General features: G+C 41.0%; 1 protein-coding gene and 1 non-coding gene across 6 annotated transcripts in view; both read right to left on the bottom strand.

Annotated features, from left to right (window-relative positions):
- Window positions 1–1,440: 1,440 nt before the first annotated feature.
- gxylt1b (glucoside xylosyltransferase 1b) overlaps window positions 1,441–19,608 on the bottom strand; it is a 104,881-nt gene continuing 86,713 nt past the window's right edge. For 3 of the 5 annotated variants that reach the window (XM_078568446.1, XM_078568449.1, XM_078568450.1), the window contains one exon: window positions 2,457–4,797. In XM_078568446.1, coding sequence (XP_078424572.1) covers window positions 4,636–4,797 — 162 coding nt within the window. In that variant the 3' untranslated portion in view covers window positions 2,457–4,635. Of the gene's footprint in view, window positions 1,564–2,456; window positions 4,829–19,608 lie in introns of those variants that run through there. The other 2 variants (XM_078568447.1, XM_078568448.1) reach the window with 2 other exon arrangements.
- Window positions 13,955–14,062, bottom strand: LOC144696840 (U6 spliceosomal RNA). The gene has a single exon (XR_013580252.1). It is a non-coding gene; the product is annotated as a U6 spliceosomal RNA (small nuclear RNA).

Below are 19,608 nucleotides of genomic sequence, written 5' to 3'. Positions count from 1 at the left end.
TTGCTGAACATCCTATGTGTTTTTCCTAAGGGATCCACCTAAAACTGAAAACAATGTTCCAAATGAGGTCTGGGAAATGTTCTAAGTACAATGCAAATTACCATCTTATTCAAAAACTAAACATACATTTGCCCCCTAGCCATTGGTTCAATAATTTTATTCAATAAAGAATTAAGCCTCACAAATCAGGAAAATCCCAGTTTTGAAGTTTGGCTCACCATAGATAATTGTATCTTAGTTTACTTAAATATTTCAGCCATAGCTGGGTTTCATTGAACACTTATGGAATCAATGTCCAGGAGCAAGGAGAATTAAAATTTGTATTTCATTTATTACTGAAAATGCCCAACATTCAGCTATTCCTCCAAAATACAAACCTAAAACATACAAACTCCACCTTTTAGCTGGCTGACTGCTGTAATATTGACAAGTTCCACCTTTGACTGTGACACTCAGCTTCTTCTCTGAGGGATAATCTGCGCTTGTTGTCTTTAGTTACTTTATAGTTTAACTAACCATGTTCCATGTTATCTGCGCACTGTATTTTGCTGCTTTATTTCTGGGTTTAGAGAGTTAAGCTATTAAGCCACAAAATAGTTTACAAGTCTTACTTTTGTTCAGTGTTGCAATAGTCCTTTCCAACCTTTTGCCCCTTCTAGGAACTTCGAGCGGAATCGCTGGCATCGGGCGTGTTCAGTGGTGTGGGTGGGCAATATGGCAAGAAGGCCAAAAATCGGTTTCACGATGTCGTGAAACCAGTTTGCAATCGTTCTCTCAGCCATTCGATGGCGGGCTGCCTCTCACACTATTGGACGTAGGGAGACTCATTGTAATACATCTGCATATCACTATAAGGCTAGCCCGCTGGAATCATCCCCCCACGCTGGATCGTCTGCCCACGTCAGGGTGATAGCACGCCGACGTGTTTCACAACAGCACATAAGCGACGTGCACCTGACGAGCTGCACTTCGTTCAGAATTTCGAGGTTTGTTTGCCGACCTTGCTTCAGGCAGTATTTGCAGTCATCAGTGACAGACCTCACAGATAGCACCACATCACTTTTATGGGAGCTCATGGGCAGGTCTCACACTACCAGACCAGCTACAAGGCTTTGTACAGCTGCAGGGCTAGGGCTTGTTTGGGGAAGGAGGAAAAATGGCCTCAGGAAAGGGAAGAGGCTGCAGGGTGAGGGCTGACTGGGGAAGGCGGGGTATCCCAGGGTTTGTGTGGGGGCACAAGTTGATATGTGTAAGTGGCCTCAAGATGGTGAGGGCTCAGGAGGCAGTCTCCAGAGCAGATGAGGACAGATGAAGATGTGAGGGTGGGTGTGAGAGAATGAGCGGAGATGTCCCTTGAGTTGTCAATGAATGAGATGCCAGTGCATGTGTGTTGGGATAGAATGTGTGAGTTTAGAGTGATGAGATGGTTGCCTTACCCAGGTAGCATGGATGAGGTCATTCGTCCTCTATCTGCATTGAATGGCCAAGCTCCTCTGTGCAGCAATGACACCGATCACCACTGCCATCGCCTACCAAGCTGGGGTGGTAATGTTGCTGCCCCTCCTGCGACAACAGCAGGGGTAGATGACATCACGGCGGGCATTCAAAAGGCGCTCGAGGGACACATCACTAAACCTGGGGGCTGCAGTCTTTTTGCCTTTTGGGGCTATCCTATCTTCTTCGCAGCAGTCCTGGGTTGGAAGCACTTAGAGGCGTGTATGCAGCTGCACTTTAAATATGGTCCCCAGCGTGCTGAAGCGGCGAGGTGATGGCATGGTGGGCGAATAAGAGCACACCTGCCATGGAAACGGCGTGTTTCCCGGGAATGCATAATTAATGCAGTGGGTTTGGGATGATAAGACGTGAAAAGCTGCCATTGCAGCTGGCAGGTAAAACGTCGTTTTACCTATCCACTACCGTGCTTAGTGCAAATTTGGGATGATTCCGCCCTTTATCCATTATGTAACATGGTGCAGTACTAAAGTGTGACTATCTTTTTGAAGACGGGTCCACAATAATTTTTCACAAGTTTCTTCCAGGAATCACTTGTCCTCTGAGTTATAGCCACTTTTACACTGGTGGTCAGGTTCCAGGAGAGCAGGGTTCAAACTGAGTGCAATGTCATAGGAGCACTCTATTTCCTGCTGCTAAATTTTGGAAGACCGGGCCAAAGGGAAACTTGGGCTCCATACCTCTGACCTCCACTCATGGGGGACACAACTTTGGGCCCTAGGTCTCAAAGATGCAGGTCACAGCTTGTTCATATTACTGCTTGCTGGTGGTGAAAATTATATGACAATCTAACATGATTAGTGTACAAATATAATTCAAATCTCACCCAGTTTTTGTCCATTTTGCTGTCCATTATCTTATCCTCCAACATTTCAGTCGGCTGGCAGATGAGCAAACCACGATCTGAATGCTTAACTTGCTTTTAGAAATATGATGCATAATGGTTCACATTACGATTTCATATTCAATTTTATTTCAGTAAAAATGCATATTGTATATTAATGTTTACCATTACAATAGTTTGACACATATAATCAATGTCAGTTACTAAAAAGCACCTAGATGTAGATATTCCATTTTTACATATAACATGTTCTGACTTGTAAAAGCCATGTCATACCAGAGGTTTCAACCTGAAAGCATTAAAATAATTAACACTCAAGCTAATGAAATAGTGGCTCATGAAGTTATCACTTGAGGCAAGAATTCAAATATCAAGGATGAAACTAAAAAGCATTTTTATCTGTCTCCTTTTGTTTTTAAGAAGTGCACTTAATGCCCTTTATGTCCATCTTTTGTTACCCAAGATTAGCAAGGCATTTCACTATATAAATCAAATGTTTTCCTGAGTTATTTTCAAGAGCCTGCCATGTCAGGCAAAATTAGCTGTGGGTTTTCTTTACTCTAGTCAAATTAAGCACATTTACAATTAGCTTCATATATGCAGACTATGAAAGCTCACTAAAGAGCTTGTAATCAATTAACAGCAGAATCAGACAAACATTTTTAAATAAGAAAAATCTAAAGTTAGCTGAATTCCAGAGTAAGAAGCCAAATATAAATAGTTCTCAACTTCACTCTGTTGTAGCTCAACAATCCAATTAAAAATATTTCAATGAAGTTGAGTTCAGAGTTAGAATTCTATAAATGTTGCAACTTCCAAGCCTGCTGTTCTAACATTGGCAATGTATACATGGGCAATAAACACTGCAACACATGTAATGGCAAAAGCAGGTTTCCAATAACAGGACACATTCAGTTTAGGGGGAGATGGAAGAGGGGAAAGGATAATCAATAACTTAAGTGGCGAAGCTGTGTAAAGCAAGAGAGATCACAGTAATATTCAATGTAACAAAAAGTTGAATTAGTCCAGTTGTTTTCACATTATAATTATTGTTAAATTCTGTTGTGCCTGCATTTGTAATAATAAACTACTTCTGGAGTCTCTTCTGAAATTTAAGTAAATTGCTTGTGCAGAATTGTTGCTGCCTTGCCTATGAAATCACTGCACTCCAAAGTAATTGTGCGAATCTGATATTACTACATGATATACACTATACAAATCCAAGCCACATTTCTGAGCTACTAACATAACCCAATTTTACGCCATAAGCTGAATAATTCGTTTTCATAAAATGTTAATTCCCAGAAAGACTTCAAAAAAAATTTGGCTGGTGGCAAGACTGACCTACAAAACTCTTGTCTTATCTACTAACTGACTGTTAAGAGGCAATGAATATATTTCAATGCATCCAAGGTGGTGGTTATCTGTTACCATTTAAAATGAAGGAGATTACATTTTTACTGCAATATCAGCTGTAAAACAAATTTCACTGACTTGCATTAATATGGGTAGCAAATTATTTACTGAGCTTTGCATCTGCATATTTCAGGTGCAAGTTCATCTGCCATGTAGGCTAACTGCACTTAGATTCACCATTACACTACACACTGAGCAATGATTCCATTTATGCAAAGATGAAAAAAATTGTTCAATAAAAGAATAAATGTGACATTTTATCTAGTACGTATTTACTACTGGCAAGATTGCAATTGACTAAAATGAACTATTTTAAGTTGCTCAGTTTCTACCAATGATCAGGCAAGCAATCAACTCAAAGCATTAATATTTCATACTTTTTTACATGATCTAATGACCCTAACTGATCTTCATATTGGAGCAAAAAAAAACGTAATATGGTGTATTATTCAAGGCCTGATTGTCAAAAACATATAACACACTCCTGCATTTATTTTGCAACACACAAGCACATTTCATAACGAAAAGCACATCATGCAGATTGTCGACAATTCTAGTAAATCTTCACATGACAGAATAACACTCCTTTCTCTGTAAACAATGCCTTCCACTAAATAAATTCTTCAATTTAAGGTAAATTGGTGCTCAAGTATGAGATAATGATTACATTCAAAGAAGTCATTCTTGAGGTTTCAGGTGCAGATACAGTGCTTGGTGTGAGCTCTTTCACTTCTTAATGTCACCTCAGTATTTTAAGATTCTCCAGACCTTTATTTAGGTTATGTGAAAACTCAAGTCCCTGCCGTTCAAGACAAAAAAAAACTCTCAGGAGAAAATAAAGCCTTTACAGTAATTTACCAAAATCACCTCCCTCTCGAAATTTTGTCCTGTAAAGTTCTTAGACTCTTCAGCAACTGTTGTGTAAAAACCTGATGGATCCTTCCACAATATGTATTTGTAGTTTTCTGCAGTTCTTTTTCAAGTGGATGCAGGAGTGAACGGATGGGATCTTCCCCAAAAGGGTACTGCAGAGATTGCAAGACAACATACAAAGCACTAATGAATTAGTTACATTTGAAGTAAAAACATACATTTCAGTTTGTTTGAAAAGCAAAACTTAATTCGGTCTTCAAATACCAGATTTTTAATTTATTCTTTCAAGGAACGTGGGCATCACTGGCTAGGCCTGCATTTTTATTGCCAATCCCTAATTACCCTTGAGAAGGTGGTGTTGAGCCGCCTTCATGAAACGCTGTGGTCCATGTGGTGTAGGTACACCCACAGTGCTGTTTGGGAGGGAGTTCCAGGATTTTGACCCATTTCCCAGGCAGTGAAGGAATGGTGATATAATTAGACCATAGAATCATAGAAGAGTTACAGCACAGAAAGAGGCTATTCAGCCCGTCATGTCTGTGCCGGCCAAACAAGAAAAACTAAAAAAACCAAGCTGCCCATTTTAATCCCACCTTCCAGCACCTGGCCCATAGCCTTGCAGATTACAGCACTTTAGGTACAGATCCAGGTACCTTTTAAATTAATTGAGGGTTTCTGCCTCCACCACTAAACCAGGCAGTGAATTCCAAACACACATCACCCTAAGAGTGAAGAAGTCTTTCCTCATGTCTCCTCTAATCCTTCTACCAATCACCTTAAATCTGTGTCCCCTGGTAATTGACCTCTCTGCTAGGGGAAACAGGGCATCCCTGTCTATTCCATCTAGGCCCCTCAATCAGGTCACCCCTCAGCCTCGTCATTTCCAAGGTAAACAACCCCAGCCTATCCAATCTTTCCTCAGAGCTGCAATTTTCAAGCCCTGGCAATATTCTTATAAATCTCCTCTGTACTATTATGTCCTCTCTGTAATGTGGCAACCAGAACTGTACACAAAATTCCAGCTGTGGCCTAACCAGCATTTTATACATTCCATCAATACGTCTCTGCTTTAATATTCTGTACCTTGTCCAGTAAAGGAAAGCATTCCATATGCTTTCTTTATCACCTTATCCACCTGTCCTGCCACCTTCAGGGGCCTGTGGACACGCAGACCAAGGTCTCTTACTTCCTCACCCCCTCCCAATATCCTTCTGTTTGTTGTGTATTCCCTAGCTTTGTTTGCCCTCCCCAAATGCATTACCTCACACTTCTCTGGGTTGAATTCTATCTGCCACTTTTCTGCCCACTCAACCAAACCATCAATATCATTCTGGACACAACAGTTATCCTTTTCACTATCAACTACATGGCCAAATTTTGTGTTCCAAGTCAGGATGGTGTGTGGCTTGGAGGAGAGCTTGCACATGGTGGTGTTTCCATGCATCTGCTGCCCTCGTCCTTCTAGGTGGTAGAGGTCATGGGTTTAGAAGGTGCTGTCGAAGTTGCCTTGGTGAGTTGCTGCAGTGCATCATGTACACCACTGCCACTGTGTTTCGGTGATGGAGGCAGTGGATGTTGGAGGTAATGGATGGGGTGCCAATCAAGCAGCTGCTTTGTCCTAGATGGTGTCAAACTTCTTGGATGTTGTTGGAGCTGCACTCATCCAGACAAGTGGAGAGTATTCCATCACACTCCTGACTTGTGCCTTGTAGATGGTGGACAGGCTTTGGGAAATCAGGAGGTGCGTTGCTCTCTGCAGAATTCCCAGCCTCTGATCTGCTCATGTAGCTACAATATTTATATGGCTGGTCCAGTTTCTGGTCAATGGTAACACTGAACAATGACCTGCCTTTCAGATGCATCTCAGGTTTTCAGGAACTAAAATGAAGGCAATTATATATTTTAGAGATCAGTGAAAGGATAACCTCACAATAACCATTTACAGTTTATTATTTTCCAGATTCTTGTGGTCAATGAAATAAATGGATGTTCCCATACACCACTTCATAAAATGTGGTAATGAGCTGGTACAAAGCACTGCCACCCATTATACTGTCTACAATTTGATTCATTGTGCTTCACTGGCGACATTGTCATCACTGACAAGGATATAGTAAAAGATCTTTTGAAAGTCAATGTACACCACATCAACTGCATTAACTTTATCAACTCTCTTTGTTACCTCATCAAAAAACTCAAATCAAGTAAGATTAACACAATTTGCCTTTAACAAATCCATGCTAGCTTTCCTTAATTAATCCACACTTGTCCAAGTAACAGTTGATTTTGTCCCGGATTATTATTTCTAAAACCATCAAGGTTAAACTGACTGTGCTGTAAATGCTGAGTTTATCTTTGCACTGTTTTTTGAACAAGCATGTAGCATTTACAATTCTTCAATCCTCTGGCACCACTTGGTATCTATGGAGGATTGGACAATTGTCAGTACCTCTGCAATTTCCACCCTTCTTATCCTCAGCATTCAAATGTATCCCATTCAATCCTAGTGATTTATCAACTTTAAGTACAGCCATCCTTCATTCCCTTTCCCTCTCCTCTGCCCTACCATTTTTTCCCAAAAACTACTGTCCTCTTTTTCCCTCTTCCCCTTATTTAATTCTCTCCTATCTGTCCTTACAACACTTCTTTACTTAACTCTGTGCCTGTTTTGCTGCTGCTTTAGGAGGCTCCAGGTATGGGCAGGCAGATGAAGGAAAACAAGAACCAGCAAGAGCAGATAAGCACCTCTAACCAAACAGACTGGAAAGCAGGAGAATGTGGACCTCTGAACAAAGTGGGAGGGAGAAGCCTGAGCTGCTGAAGTACATAAGGAGCAAATTGGGTGCTAAAGCAGCACTGGAAATGGAAAGGAATAGGTTGCTGAACATCAGAAGGGGCAGTAATGGAATGAATTTACCCACCCAAAGAAAGTACTTCTAAATGAACCACAGGTGAGGAACAGGTTCAGGTGACGCCTTCTATGCTTAAGTGGTATATCAACACTAGATCACACATTAAGATTGAACACAGTCAAGGTGCAGGAAGACTCCTGACGCTCCAGCAAGTCATCATCTTCAGGGATTGGGGAAGGGTTGGATATTAAAATAAAGACAGAACTTCCAGTATATACTTTAGTTTGAAACAGATCAAAGTTTCATGATGCAGTTGACAGCAGAGTATATCAAATAACAATTTAAATCTTGCAAAAGCTGTTTCCACTCAACTCTGTACCACTGCTTTGTTTTGCATTTATGGGCGATAGTGTACCAAACTTTTCCCAAAAATTTGGCAATTTCACATGTAAGACAAATTTGAAATTACATCACCATGTTTATGAGTCATTAATCAACATAAAACGGAAGGATTTCTTGGGCCTCACTTCCAATTTTGGATTTGTAACAAGATAAAGTAACAAGGATAACACGAGCAGTAGAATTTTATTTCTTTGTCAATCATAACCTTAACAACTTGAGGGAAGAAAACAACTGCAATGTGGTGGCTGGAAGATTATAATAGTGATAAGTTATATGAAAGTCTCTAATAGGTGAAAAACTTTCCAGAGCTTCACACTCACATTTTAAATATTACAGAATTTAACATGAACTTCTATATCGTACCTGAAATATTAAAAGGAAGAAAGGCAGTGATTTGCATATTACAGAAAAATGCAAAAATTTAGATCCACAGCAACTGACCTTACGACAAACAAACACAGAGTTTATGATCCCAATCTTTGCACAATATCAACCAGTATTTGTCAGTTAGACTTTATAGCCTAAAAGGGACAAAATCTACACTTTTGCAGCAGAATAATTCATTGTATTTTACACGGTGTAATATTCCTGTCTCAATAAAGCAACATCATGAATGAGTGGGATTATTAGAAATTTTTATTCAATAACATAAATTTATATTTTATACACCTTAGGCAATAAATCCACTGCAGATTATTAGGATTATATGAGAAGTTTATGTAAGTCTTGTACTGTGAAAACCATGAGAAAAAATATTTTCAAGCTCTTCAAAAATAAAGTCTTTTATGTTTTTAGTGTATTGACCTTAATGCCAGCACACACAGAATACAAAACAAGATCATCAAGGAAATTGCAACAACTGATAAAAGCATTTTGTATATACTGTTTTTATGATACTCACAGGACCATAGGCTGCAATCAAAGTTTTATAGCAATACACTTCTGCTGTGATCAATACAGTCTCAACTCCCAAACAGCAGATATCTTAATTTCTATTGTAGAAATCTCTGTCAATGAAAAGCTGGCTGCCTGATATTGATTTTTCAAATATAAATTTTAACTTAACTTTAGACATCCTAAACTTGAAAGTCCAAAAGACATTGAATGTCAACCAAGGTCATGCATTCAATGATTTTAGAAGTTTATTTTGATTACTCAACATTATCAGAACAGTCAGTCAGAAGGGTTGTGTGCGTTTACATGGGTGGACTTCCCAACCATTTGATATATTTATGCTGTGTTACACAAAGTGGCCTGAATTTTCCCGTCGGCGATTTGGGGGCGGGGCCCTCTCGCCTACGGAAAAATGACACGGGGATGACGTCGGGAGGAACCCCCGACATCATCCCGGTCCCTTTAAATTTTTAGGAAGGCGGGCGGACAGCAAATTCAGCTGTCTGCCCGCCGACCTGTCAATGGCCAATTGAGGTCATTGACAGGTTAATTAAGATAATTATAAAGACCTGCCCGTCCAACTTTAAGGCTGGCGGGCAGGCCAGGAGCCCCAGCGGGCTTCTGATAAAGCATGAAACCACATCCACTGGCAGGATGAGGTTTTATGTCCGTTTTTAAAAAGTCTAATAAAGTTTATGTCCTTTTTATTAACTTGTCCCATCTCGTGTGACATTGTCACATGAGGGGGACATGTTAATAATTTTTTAATTTTTCTATTTTTTGAATTTTCTTACCTGTCACTAATCTCCCTGAGACAGGACTTTACATCAGGGAGCAGTGCGCTCTTTCGCGCACATGCGCGAAAGAGCACACTTTGACAGATGGGCAATCCCTTCCCCCCCCCAGCACAGGAAGCGCATAACACTTCCTGTCAGTCAGGCCGCTGGGCGGGCCTTAATTGGGCCGCCCACTCAAAATGGCGACAAGCCCCGTTTCGGTGGCAGGGGTCGGCTGTCCGCCCGCCCGCCCGCCATCCGAGGGCAAAATTCTGCCCAGTGTATAGAACCTATTGGTGCAGCTAAAACCAAAGCTCAACATGATCACTAATACCAGCCACACAGATAACATTGGTGGGTACCTGGAGTACTTCAAAAACCTCCTTCATGGGACATGGGGCAGAAGATTGCCGTTGGCGCGCGGGGGCAGACCCGACACACCAACGTATAAAGTGATGCGAGATGACGTCGGGTGTGCGTCCTGACGTCACCGTGCGCCATCACGATGCTTCATTTGGCAGGCTCGCACCGGATTTGGCTGCGTGCCTGCCAAACTGTCAACGGCCTATTAAGGCCATTAAGAAAGCAATTTACCTTATTAACGATGCTGCCCGTCGAACCTTAAGGTTGGGGGGCAGGCGAAGAGCCCAAACGGCCTTTGCATTTTCCAGGAAACTTCATCCACAGGCAGGATGAGGTTACCTGAAGGTTTTATAAAATTAATAAATTTTATAAACTTCACAAACATGTCCTAGCTCACGTGACAATAAAGTAAATTTTTAACTTCATTTTTAAAAAAACTTTTATTATCTACTTAGGTCTCCCAGAGGCAGCTCCGTGCCTCAGGGAGACTGCTGCGCTCTCTCCCTCCTTCCCCTCCGCCCGCACAGGTAGCGCTGAGCGCTACTGGCCATGCATTACACGGGGCGGGCCTTAATTGGCCCACCAGTGTAAAATGGTGGCGCGCTGCCGATTGCGGGCGGCGATCCACTCCATACCCACCCCCTCCAGCCCAGCCTGTCCGCCATAGGTAAGATTCTACCTGCTCCCTTTCCCTTTTGGGGGTGCGCTGTGGTGTCTCTTCTCCTATCTACCTCCACATCAATCACCTTGGAAACCTCTCTCTGCTCTGATGTTCCACTTTCCACTGTTTTACATTCCAGCAACATTATTCAGTGCCTTTAAGAGGGACAGACTGCCTCACATGCATCACGTACTCTGCTCTGAGCCCAGAGTCACCCAGCAGCTAGGAACCCTGTTCGGCCCTATGCTGCAATCATAGGAATAGTAAAGTGGGAACACCAAATTTGCATGCTGCCCAAGTTCAATAGAACAAGCGCAAGCAAGATGCAAATCGCAACCCCCACATTAAAAGTAAAGGAGCAGGTGAATTTTTAGCTCTCTTATTCATACTACAACTTCCTTGCAATAAAAGGTGAACATAACATTTGCATTCCTAATTGTCTGCAGTACCTGTATGTTGTAATGAACACTTTAATCACAGAAAATGGTTCATCTTCAAGGACTTAGGACATTCTGGAAGAATTTGTTTTTTCAAAGACATTGTCCCTTAAAGGGTTAATGCAGGAATCCGATTGCTATTCCTGGAAAAAGCATCCTTTTACAAGAGAAGGTAATTAAGCAGTTGAAATAAACTGTCAACCTCTTGACCCTGGTGAACTGTGTACAAAGGATGTGTACATGGGATTTATAGCTCTGAAAAAAACCACGCCTGGAAGACTGTGTTTTAAAAGTGGGTTTTGGTTTTGCTTTGAAAAGAGAAGGACCAAATGCTTGAGAAGGAAGACAGCAGTCTTTTGCAGTCCAGAACCAGTCCACAGCCAGAATGAATATAAGCTGCTCCTGAGATGCTCTACGTGCTGAAATAAATTACTCTTGAGTACTCCATGAGTCCATCTGAAAAGCAGTGCCAGAGTCATTGATTGTTTCACAGATCAATGCTGAGACCCCAACCGTATAGCCCAGATGCCATTTCAAGAATTTCACCGTCTATTCTTTGCCTTTGAACTATTGACTTTTCACCTTTGGTGGAATTCCTCCATTTCTAATTTTATTTAGTTGTTTTTTTGTATGTGTATGTGTGTCTTAGGATATTTCAAATGAGTAATTAGTAGAATTTTATATTCCATACTGTATGTTGATAAGCTTTGCCTTTCTATTAACATGATTGGTTTCATACTAAACTAATAAATCTGTTCTTTATCGAAAGAAGCCTGGGGCAGAATCTTCTGGTCGGCGTACAGGGGTGGGTCCCACACGGTAACAGATAAAATGACGTGCGGTGGCATCGGGCATGCAACCTAACGTCACCGCATGTCATTCTGATCTCCTATTCGGCGGGTGCACACAGGAGTCGGCTGCGCGTCTGCCATATGGTAAAGGCCTGTTAAGGCCATTAATAAACTAATTAAAGCAAATGTCAGGGCTGCCCGTCAAACCTGAAGGTTCGCGGACAGACGAAGAGCCCAGGCAGCCTTCACATTTCTCATGAAACCTCATCACGGGCAGGATGAGGTTTGATGAAGGGTTTATAAATTAAATAAAAAATTTTATTAAAATTCATAAACATGTCCCAGCTCATGTGACACTGTCACATGAGGGGACATGTCTAAATAATTCTTTTTTTTTATTTTTAACATCTTTTGCACCAAACTTAATCTCCCTAATGCACAGAGCTGCCTCAGGGAGATTACTGCGCTCTTTCACATGCATGTGTGAAAAAGGGCAGGCCCCAACTCTCCCTCCTTCCCCCGCCTACACAGGTAGCGCTGAACGCTTCTGGGTGCATGTCACGCTGGGTGGGCCTTAATTGGCCCACTCACGTAAAATGGCAGCGCACAGCCGATTGCGGGCGGCGATCGGCTCTGCGCCCGCCCTCACCCACTCCCAACTGGCCTGCCCGACGGGGAGAAAATTCTCCGCCTGGCTAAAGTCTTTTTATTCTGGATTCCAGTAGTGAAGGTAAACAATTGGCCATTTGGCAAGTAAATTAAACTTTTGAACTAATGGTGCGACCTGTGGAATAGAGGGGCTAGATCAACTGCACACTCCTCCCATCCCGGTCGTAACATAGATTGGGGTCTCTTGCGGGATTTGAAATGTGATTGGAAGCAGAATAGTAATAATTGGAAGGATAAGATGATGGAGATTAGGCTTCTTATACATTACTGGCTTTGAAGGCTGTTAAGACTTTTCTAGATATAGAAGATGGTTTACAAAAAGTAACCAATGCTAAGCTAACGGAATTGGCAGAAAAGTTGGAGCTATAAATAACTGTAGGGGCGAGGAAAGCTGACATATTTGAGGTAATAGCGCAGCATTTGAAATTGGAAGGGATGCAAAGGAGGTCACGTTCTCCCGAGGGTGAGTCAATTGAGTTAGCTAGGATTTAGTTGCAAATGAAGCAGCTTGAACATGAATAGGAACTGAAAAAAACTTGAATTGGAGGCAAAAGAAAAAGAAAAGGAAAAAGAGAGAGATGAAAAAATTTGAATTGGAAGAGGAAAGAGAATTGGAAATGCGAAAATTTGACCTCCAGAAAGAGAAATTAGCAAGGGAGGAATGAGAGCAGGAATTCCAGCTTAAAAAACTGGAATTAAAAAGAGAGCCCTCAGATGCTGAGGAAGGTTATGATGAAGAAACCACCTCCACCCCAAAGCCCAGTGGGGAGATGTTTAAATTTGTACAAGCCCTCCCTAAGTTTGAGGAAATGGATGTAGAGACATTCTTTATTTTGTTTGAAACGGTAGCTAAGCAAATTAAGTGGCCAAAAGAAATCTGGACATTACTTTTACAGAGTAGGTTGGTGGGTAAAGCTCATGAGGTTTATGCATCACGTTCAGAAGAACTTTCTGTGGATTATGATGCAGCAGAAAAAGTTACTCTTAGTGCGTATGAGTCAGTCCCTGAGGTACACAGGCAGAAATTTTGAACCGTAAGGAAACAGCCTGGACAGACTTATATTGAATTTGAGAGGGTAAAGCTAAGTAATTTTGACCATTGGAAATGGGCATTAAAGGTAGAGGCAGCTTATGAGGCTCTTATGGAAATAATTCTCCTGGAAGTTGTTAAAAATTCACTTCCTCCAGTAGTTAGAACCCATGGTGAAGACCAGGGGGTTGCAACAGCTAGACAGGCAGGGGAGGTTTTCTGCCACCCCCACAAACCCAAGAGGGATAGAAGATGGGAAGGTGAAAGGAAGGTAAGTAGCCAGGGAAGAGAAGGGACAGCTGGGAATACCCTGGAAACTGCACTTCAGACCAGAAAGGAAGGTGCTGAGGGTGGAAATGATATTCAAAGGCTTGTGTTTCTATTGTAACAAGGTGGGACATGTTTGTGCAGATTGCTGGAATGTTTTGAAAGTCTAATACATGGAACGCTTCACGAATTTGCGTGTCATCCTTGCGCAGGGGCCATGCTAAGCTTCTCTGTACCGTTCCAATTTTTAGTATATGTGCTGCCGAAGCGAGCACCAGATTGCTGGAAGTTGCACGGGAAATCAATGGGACTTATTGGGGTACGTAAGGGCGATTGAGGAAAAGGAGCCCTGACTGAAAATACAACAGATCAAGTTGTAGCGTTAACTGCAGCGGTGAAACCGAATGTGAACACTGCTGTGAGTTCAGGAGAGGCGAATGAGATTCATGAGAGTTATAAAGAACTCTTATCGAGAGGAAAAGTATCTCTTTATCTCTCAGATGGGACAGCAAAATCTATAGCCATGCTAAGAGATACAGGAGCCACTCAAACACTTTTGCTGGGGAAAGCACATTAAAAGCCAAAATTTTAATAAATGGTATTGGTGGGGAGTATATACCAATACCTTTGTACCAGGTGCAATTGGAGTGTGACCTAATGTCTGGGACAGTGACAGTAGGGTTGTTCAGAAGTTACTCGTAGAAGGAGTTGATTAACTTCTGGGAAATGATTTAGCCGGAGCGAAGGCAATAGCTTTTCCCATAATTATGGAAAACCCAAGTGAGGTTAAAGAGATGGAGTAGTTACGGGAAATTTTTCCTTCATGTGTGATGACCCGAGCAATGGCTAAGCAAAGTCCATCAGCAGAAGTCAAAGTGATACCACAGACACATATTTGGCTAGCTGAAACTTTCTTTAAAGACATAGATAATCCAAAAGAGATGTTTAATAAATCTTCTCTAGTTGAGGCTCAACAAGCTGACCCAGAGTTAAGTAAGGTAGCACAATTAGCATAAACTGAATCTGAGACTGAAGAAGTTCCAGAATGTTATTATGTTAAAAATGGAATTCTAATGAGGAAATGGAGACCTTCTCACAGACCTGTAGATGAAGAGTGGATGGCTGTTCATCAAGTAGCGGTACCGCCCAAATATTGTAAAGAGAATTAAGGATAGCACATGTACGGATACGGAAAACTCAAGAATGGATAAACTAGCAGTTTTATTGGCCATGTCTTCACAAGGACATGGTGCAGTTTTGTAAAACATGCCATACGTGCCAGATGGTGGGAAAACCACAATATGCAATCAAACCAGCACCCTTAATTTTTTTTTGAGGAACCATTTAGTAGGGTGCTAGTAGACTGTGTGGGACCGTTACCAAAAATGAAAGCAGGACACCAGTATATCCTATTATTATGGATATGACAACTCGATTTCCAGAGGCCATCCCTTAGAAAAATTACAGCTCAAGTAGTAGTAGAGAAGTTAACCCAATTTTTTACTCAATATGGATTACCGGTGGAGATCCAGTCAGATTAAGGTTCCAATTTTATGTCTAAAATTTTCCAAAACAAAATGAGTAGTTTGTGTATAAAACAGTTAAGGTTCACAGCATACCATCCACAGGCACAGAAAGCTTTAGAGAGGTGCTATCAGACTCTCAAAACAATGATTAAAGCATATTGTCGTGAATATCCCCATGATCGGGACAAAGGGATGGATTTTCTTTCATTTGCTACCTGAAATTAACCGAGTCTACTGGTTTTAGCCCTTTCCAATTAATTTATGGACATGAGGTAAGAGGTCCTCTGAAATTAATCAAAGAAAAGTTTTTCGGGCAGAAGGACAAATCCTCTATGTTCGATTATATGTCCGTGTTCCTGGAATGGCTCACGGGAGCCTGCAAACTGGCTCAAGAACATCTTAAAGTTTCTCAAACAAAGATGAAGGAATGGGCTGATAAGCAAGCTATGACCTGAACATTACAACCAGGGAATTAAGTGTTAGTGTTATTGCCTTTGCAGGGGGAAACTCTGAAAGCACAGTACAGTGGTCCCTACAAGGTAATTAAGAGGGTTTGTAAAGTAAATTATTGAATTGACACCCCAGATCACAGGAAAAAGAATCGGCTGTGTCAAATCAATATGTTAAACGATACCATCGTAAGGAGGAGGACAAGAAGCAGCAGGTATGTTAAGTAGTAAGACAGTGAGGGTGAAGCAGGAGACTTAGACAGTTCCCAAATTGAACCTTCTACTATCTGGTTAGCTAACACTGAAATATTAGGACAGTTAGAAACCACATTTTCATACTTAGAGGCAGGACAACAAGAGGAACTAGTGAGGTTACTTACAGAATTTAAATGGATCTGTAGGGACAAAGCAGGCTGGACAACCTTAGCCATACATGATGTGGATGTAGGAGAATTCCCTCCTATAAAACAGCATCCTTATTGTTTAGGGCCAGAGAAACAGGCTCAGGTGAAAGCAGAGATCCAGTACAGGTTAGAAAATCACCCCATTGATCCCAACCAAGTTTCCCTGTTTGTGTTAGTGCCTAAATCAGATGGTTCAACCAGATTCTGCATAGAACTACAGAAAGGGCAATGCAGTAACAAAAGCAGATTTATACCCAATTCCTTGCTTAGAAGACTGTATTGAAAGAGTTGGCAGTGAACATACAAACAAGGAGCAGGAGTAAGCCATTCAGTTGCTCGAGCCTGCTCCACCATTTAATAAGATCATGGCTGATCTGATAGTAACCTAAAATCTGCATCCCACCTACTGCCAATGAATGCTATGCTTCTTACCAAAATAGATCTGTTAAAAGGATATTGGTAGGTTTCTTTAACACCCTGAGCTAAAGAAATATCAGCCTTTGTCACACCAGGTGGTCTTTTCCAATGCTGAGTGATGCCATTCGGGCTAAAAAGCGCACCAGGAACTTTTCAGGGGTTAATGAGCCAAGTGGTAGCTGGTGTTCCTAATTGTGTGGTTTATCTGTGACACTTAGAAACACCACCTGAAACAGCCAGAAGCCCTGTTTAAAAACTACAGGCAGCTGATTTGGTAATAATCTTGCCAAAAGTGAATTGTGAAAGCGTTGAGTAACTTTTCTAGGACATATAGTAAAGCAAGGATAAGTGTTGCCAAGAACAGCAAAAGTACAGGCACTGGTGGAGTTCCCTGCCCCTAAAACTAAGCGGGAGATCATGAGCTTTCTGGGAATGTGTGGGTTTTACTGAAAATTTGCACCAAATTTCAGCATTATAGCTACTCCACTGACGGACTTGTTACAAAAGAAAGCCAAAGTAGGGTAGACGAGAGAGTGCCAAATATCTTTTCAAAGACTGAAAGCAATTTTTATCAATGAACCAGTGTTGACTGCTCCAAATTTCACTAAACCCTTCGAAGTAGCAATTGTTGCTAGTGACCTGAAGGTAGGTGCAGTCCTGTTACAAGATGATAAATTGGGCATAAAAAGGCCAGTGGGATACTTTTCCCAAAAACTGAATCAACACCAAAAAGATACTCCACAGTGGAGAAGGAAACCCTGGGCCTGTTACTAGCTGTTAAACATTTTGATGTGTATGTCTGCCATGGATACTGGGAGACACTATATATACTGATCATAATCCCATAACCTTTGTGGACAAATTTAAAAACCAGTATGCCAGACTATTTCAATGGAGTTTATTATTACAGCCTTATCACTTAAAGACTGTTCACATTGTGGGGAAAAACAATGTAATTACTGATGCTTTGTCTAGAATTTAACTTTGCCTTAAATTTGCTAAAGGCCAAAAGATACAAAGAGTAACTGTATTAGCTTTGTATAAAAAGTGAATGAATGAGTGTGGGTGTGTTTTAGTACTTTTTGTTTGTTTTATTACACTTTGCAATGAAACACATATAAACATGGCGTTTAATTTCGCCAAGGCGGGAAATGTCATGAACACTAAACACAGAAAACGGTTCATCTTCAAGGACTTAGGACATTCTGGAAGAATTTGTGTTTTCAAAGACACTGTCCCTTAAAGGGTTAATGCAGGACTCTAATTGCTATTCCTAGAAAAAGCATCCTTTTGCAAGAAAGGGTAATCAAGCAGTTGAACAAAACTGTCAACCTGTTGGCCCTGGTGAACTATGTACAAAGGGGGTCACATGGGTTTTATGGCTCAAAGAAAAACCATGCCTGGAAGACTGTTTTAAAAGTGGGTTTTGGCTTCGCCTTAAGAGAAGGACCAGCTACTCGAGAAGGAAAACAGCAGCCTTTTGCAGTCCACAGCCGGAAGTGAATATAAGCTGCTCTTGAGATGCTCTACATGCTGGAATAGAGTATCCTCGATATTCCATGAGTCCGCCTGACAAGCTGTGCCGGAGTCATTGATTGTTTTGCAGATCAGTGTTGAGAGACCAACCATATAACCCGGATGCCATTTCAAGAACTCCACTGTCTATCCTTTGCCTTGGAACCATTAACTTTTAGCCTTTGGCGGAATTCTCCATTTCCATTTTTATTTCATTGTTTGTGTGTGTGTGTGTGCGCGCGCGCGCATGCACGCACATCTCAAAAGAGTAATTAGTAGAATTTTATATTCCATACTGTATGTTGATAAGTGTTGCCTTTCTAGTTAACAAGACTAGTTTCATAATAAATTAATAAATTTGTTCTTTATTGAAAGAAGCCTGGTTAAAATCTCTTTTATCTGGGTACCAGTAGTGAAAGTAAACAATTGGTCATGTTGGTGAGTAAATTAAACTTTGAACTAATGGTGCAATCTGTGGAATAGTGAGGCTAGTTAAATTGTGCATGCCTCCCATCCCGGTGGTAACAATGTTAACTTAGTGATTCGTATAAAAGGACACCCAAAATCACTCTGAATCCCAACATTTACTCTTCTCAGCTTTGTAGAAGTATTCTTCCAGCCAAAATGAATAATTTCCACACTTCTTCACATTATGTTCCATCTACAACTTTAACGAGTCAGTACCTAATTCCAACCTCCTTACATACTCCTCACAGCTTACTTTTGCACCTAGCTTTGTATAGTCAGAAAACCTGGATATATTACACTTGATCCCCTCATCTTTGGTATATATTGTAAATAGCTGAGGCCCAAGCATAATTCTTGTGACACCTCACTAATTACACCCTGCCATTCTGAAAATGACTCCTTGATTTCTACTGTTATTCATCTGTTGACTAATCCTCAATCCAAGCTAATATATTACACACTAATCCACAATCACGGGGAAACAATCTACTTCTTACTCTGAAATCAATTTATTACCTATAGTGAGGATGCAGTAGTTTCAGATTGTAAGGGGTGCTGGGCTAGCATAATCTCAAACAGTGTTTGTTAAAGGTGTCATTTTTAGCTATAGAGACCTATCAATGGGATGGACATAGAAGTGATAAGAATGGTGGCCAGGAGGGAAAGGAAGTGAGCTGACATCTTATTTTTGCACAATAATTTAATATGAAGGTTCAAAATGCTGCCTAACGTCACTGTGTCACCAATGGGTACATACGCCACAGCCATATATTACATTGGAATTAAGAAATTACATTTGATTTTTGGATACACAAGTCATTACGTTTAAGCCACTGGAATTATCTATACTTTGAAGTGATTGGATATGTACTGAGAGATGCTGTTTGAGGCTGATCAGTAAGAATGAAAAAGAATACAATTATAGCAAAAGAAAGATAAGGAAAAAACAATGGGGAACTCAGATAAAATATACTTAGTTACAAAAGATAATATGAAAATAAAATGAAACAAGTGCAGCAATGAAAACACCTCAACAGGCAAA

This window comes from Cetorhinus maximus, chromosome 22, assembly GCF_964194155.1.
Source record: "Cetorhinus maximus chromosome 22, sCetMax3.hap1.1, whole genome shotgun sequence".
Lineage (NCBI taxonomy): Eukaryota > Metazoa > Chordata > Chondrichthyes > Lamniformes > Cetorhinidae > Cetorhinus > Cetorhinus maximus.
Note: the sequence above shows the minus strand (reverse complement) of the source record. Positions and strands in the feature narration are given on the sequence as shown.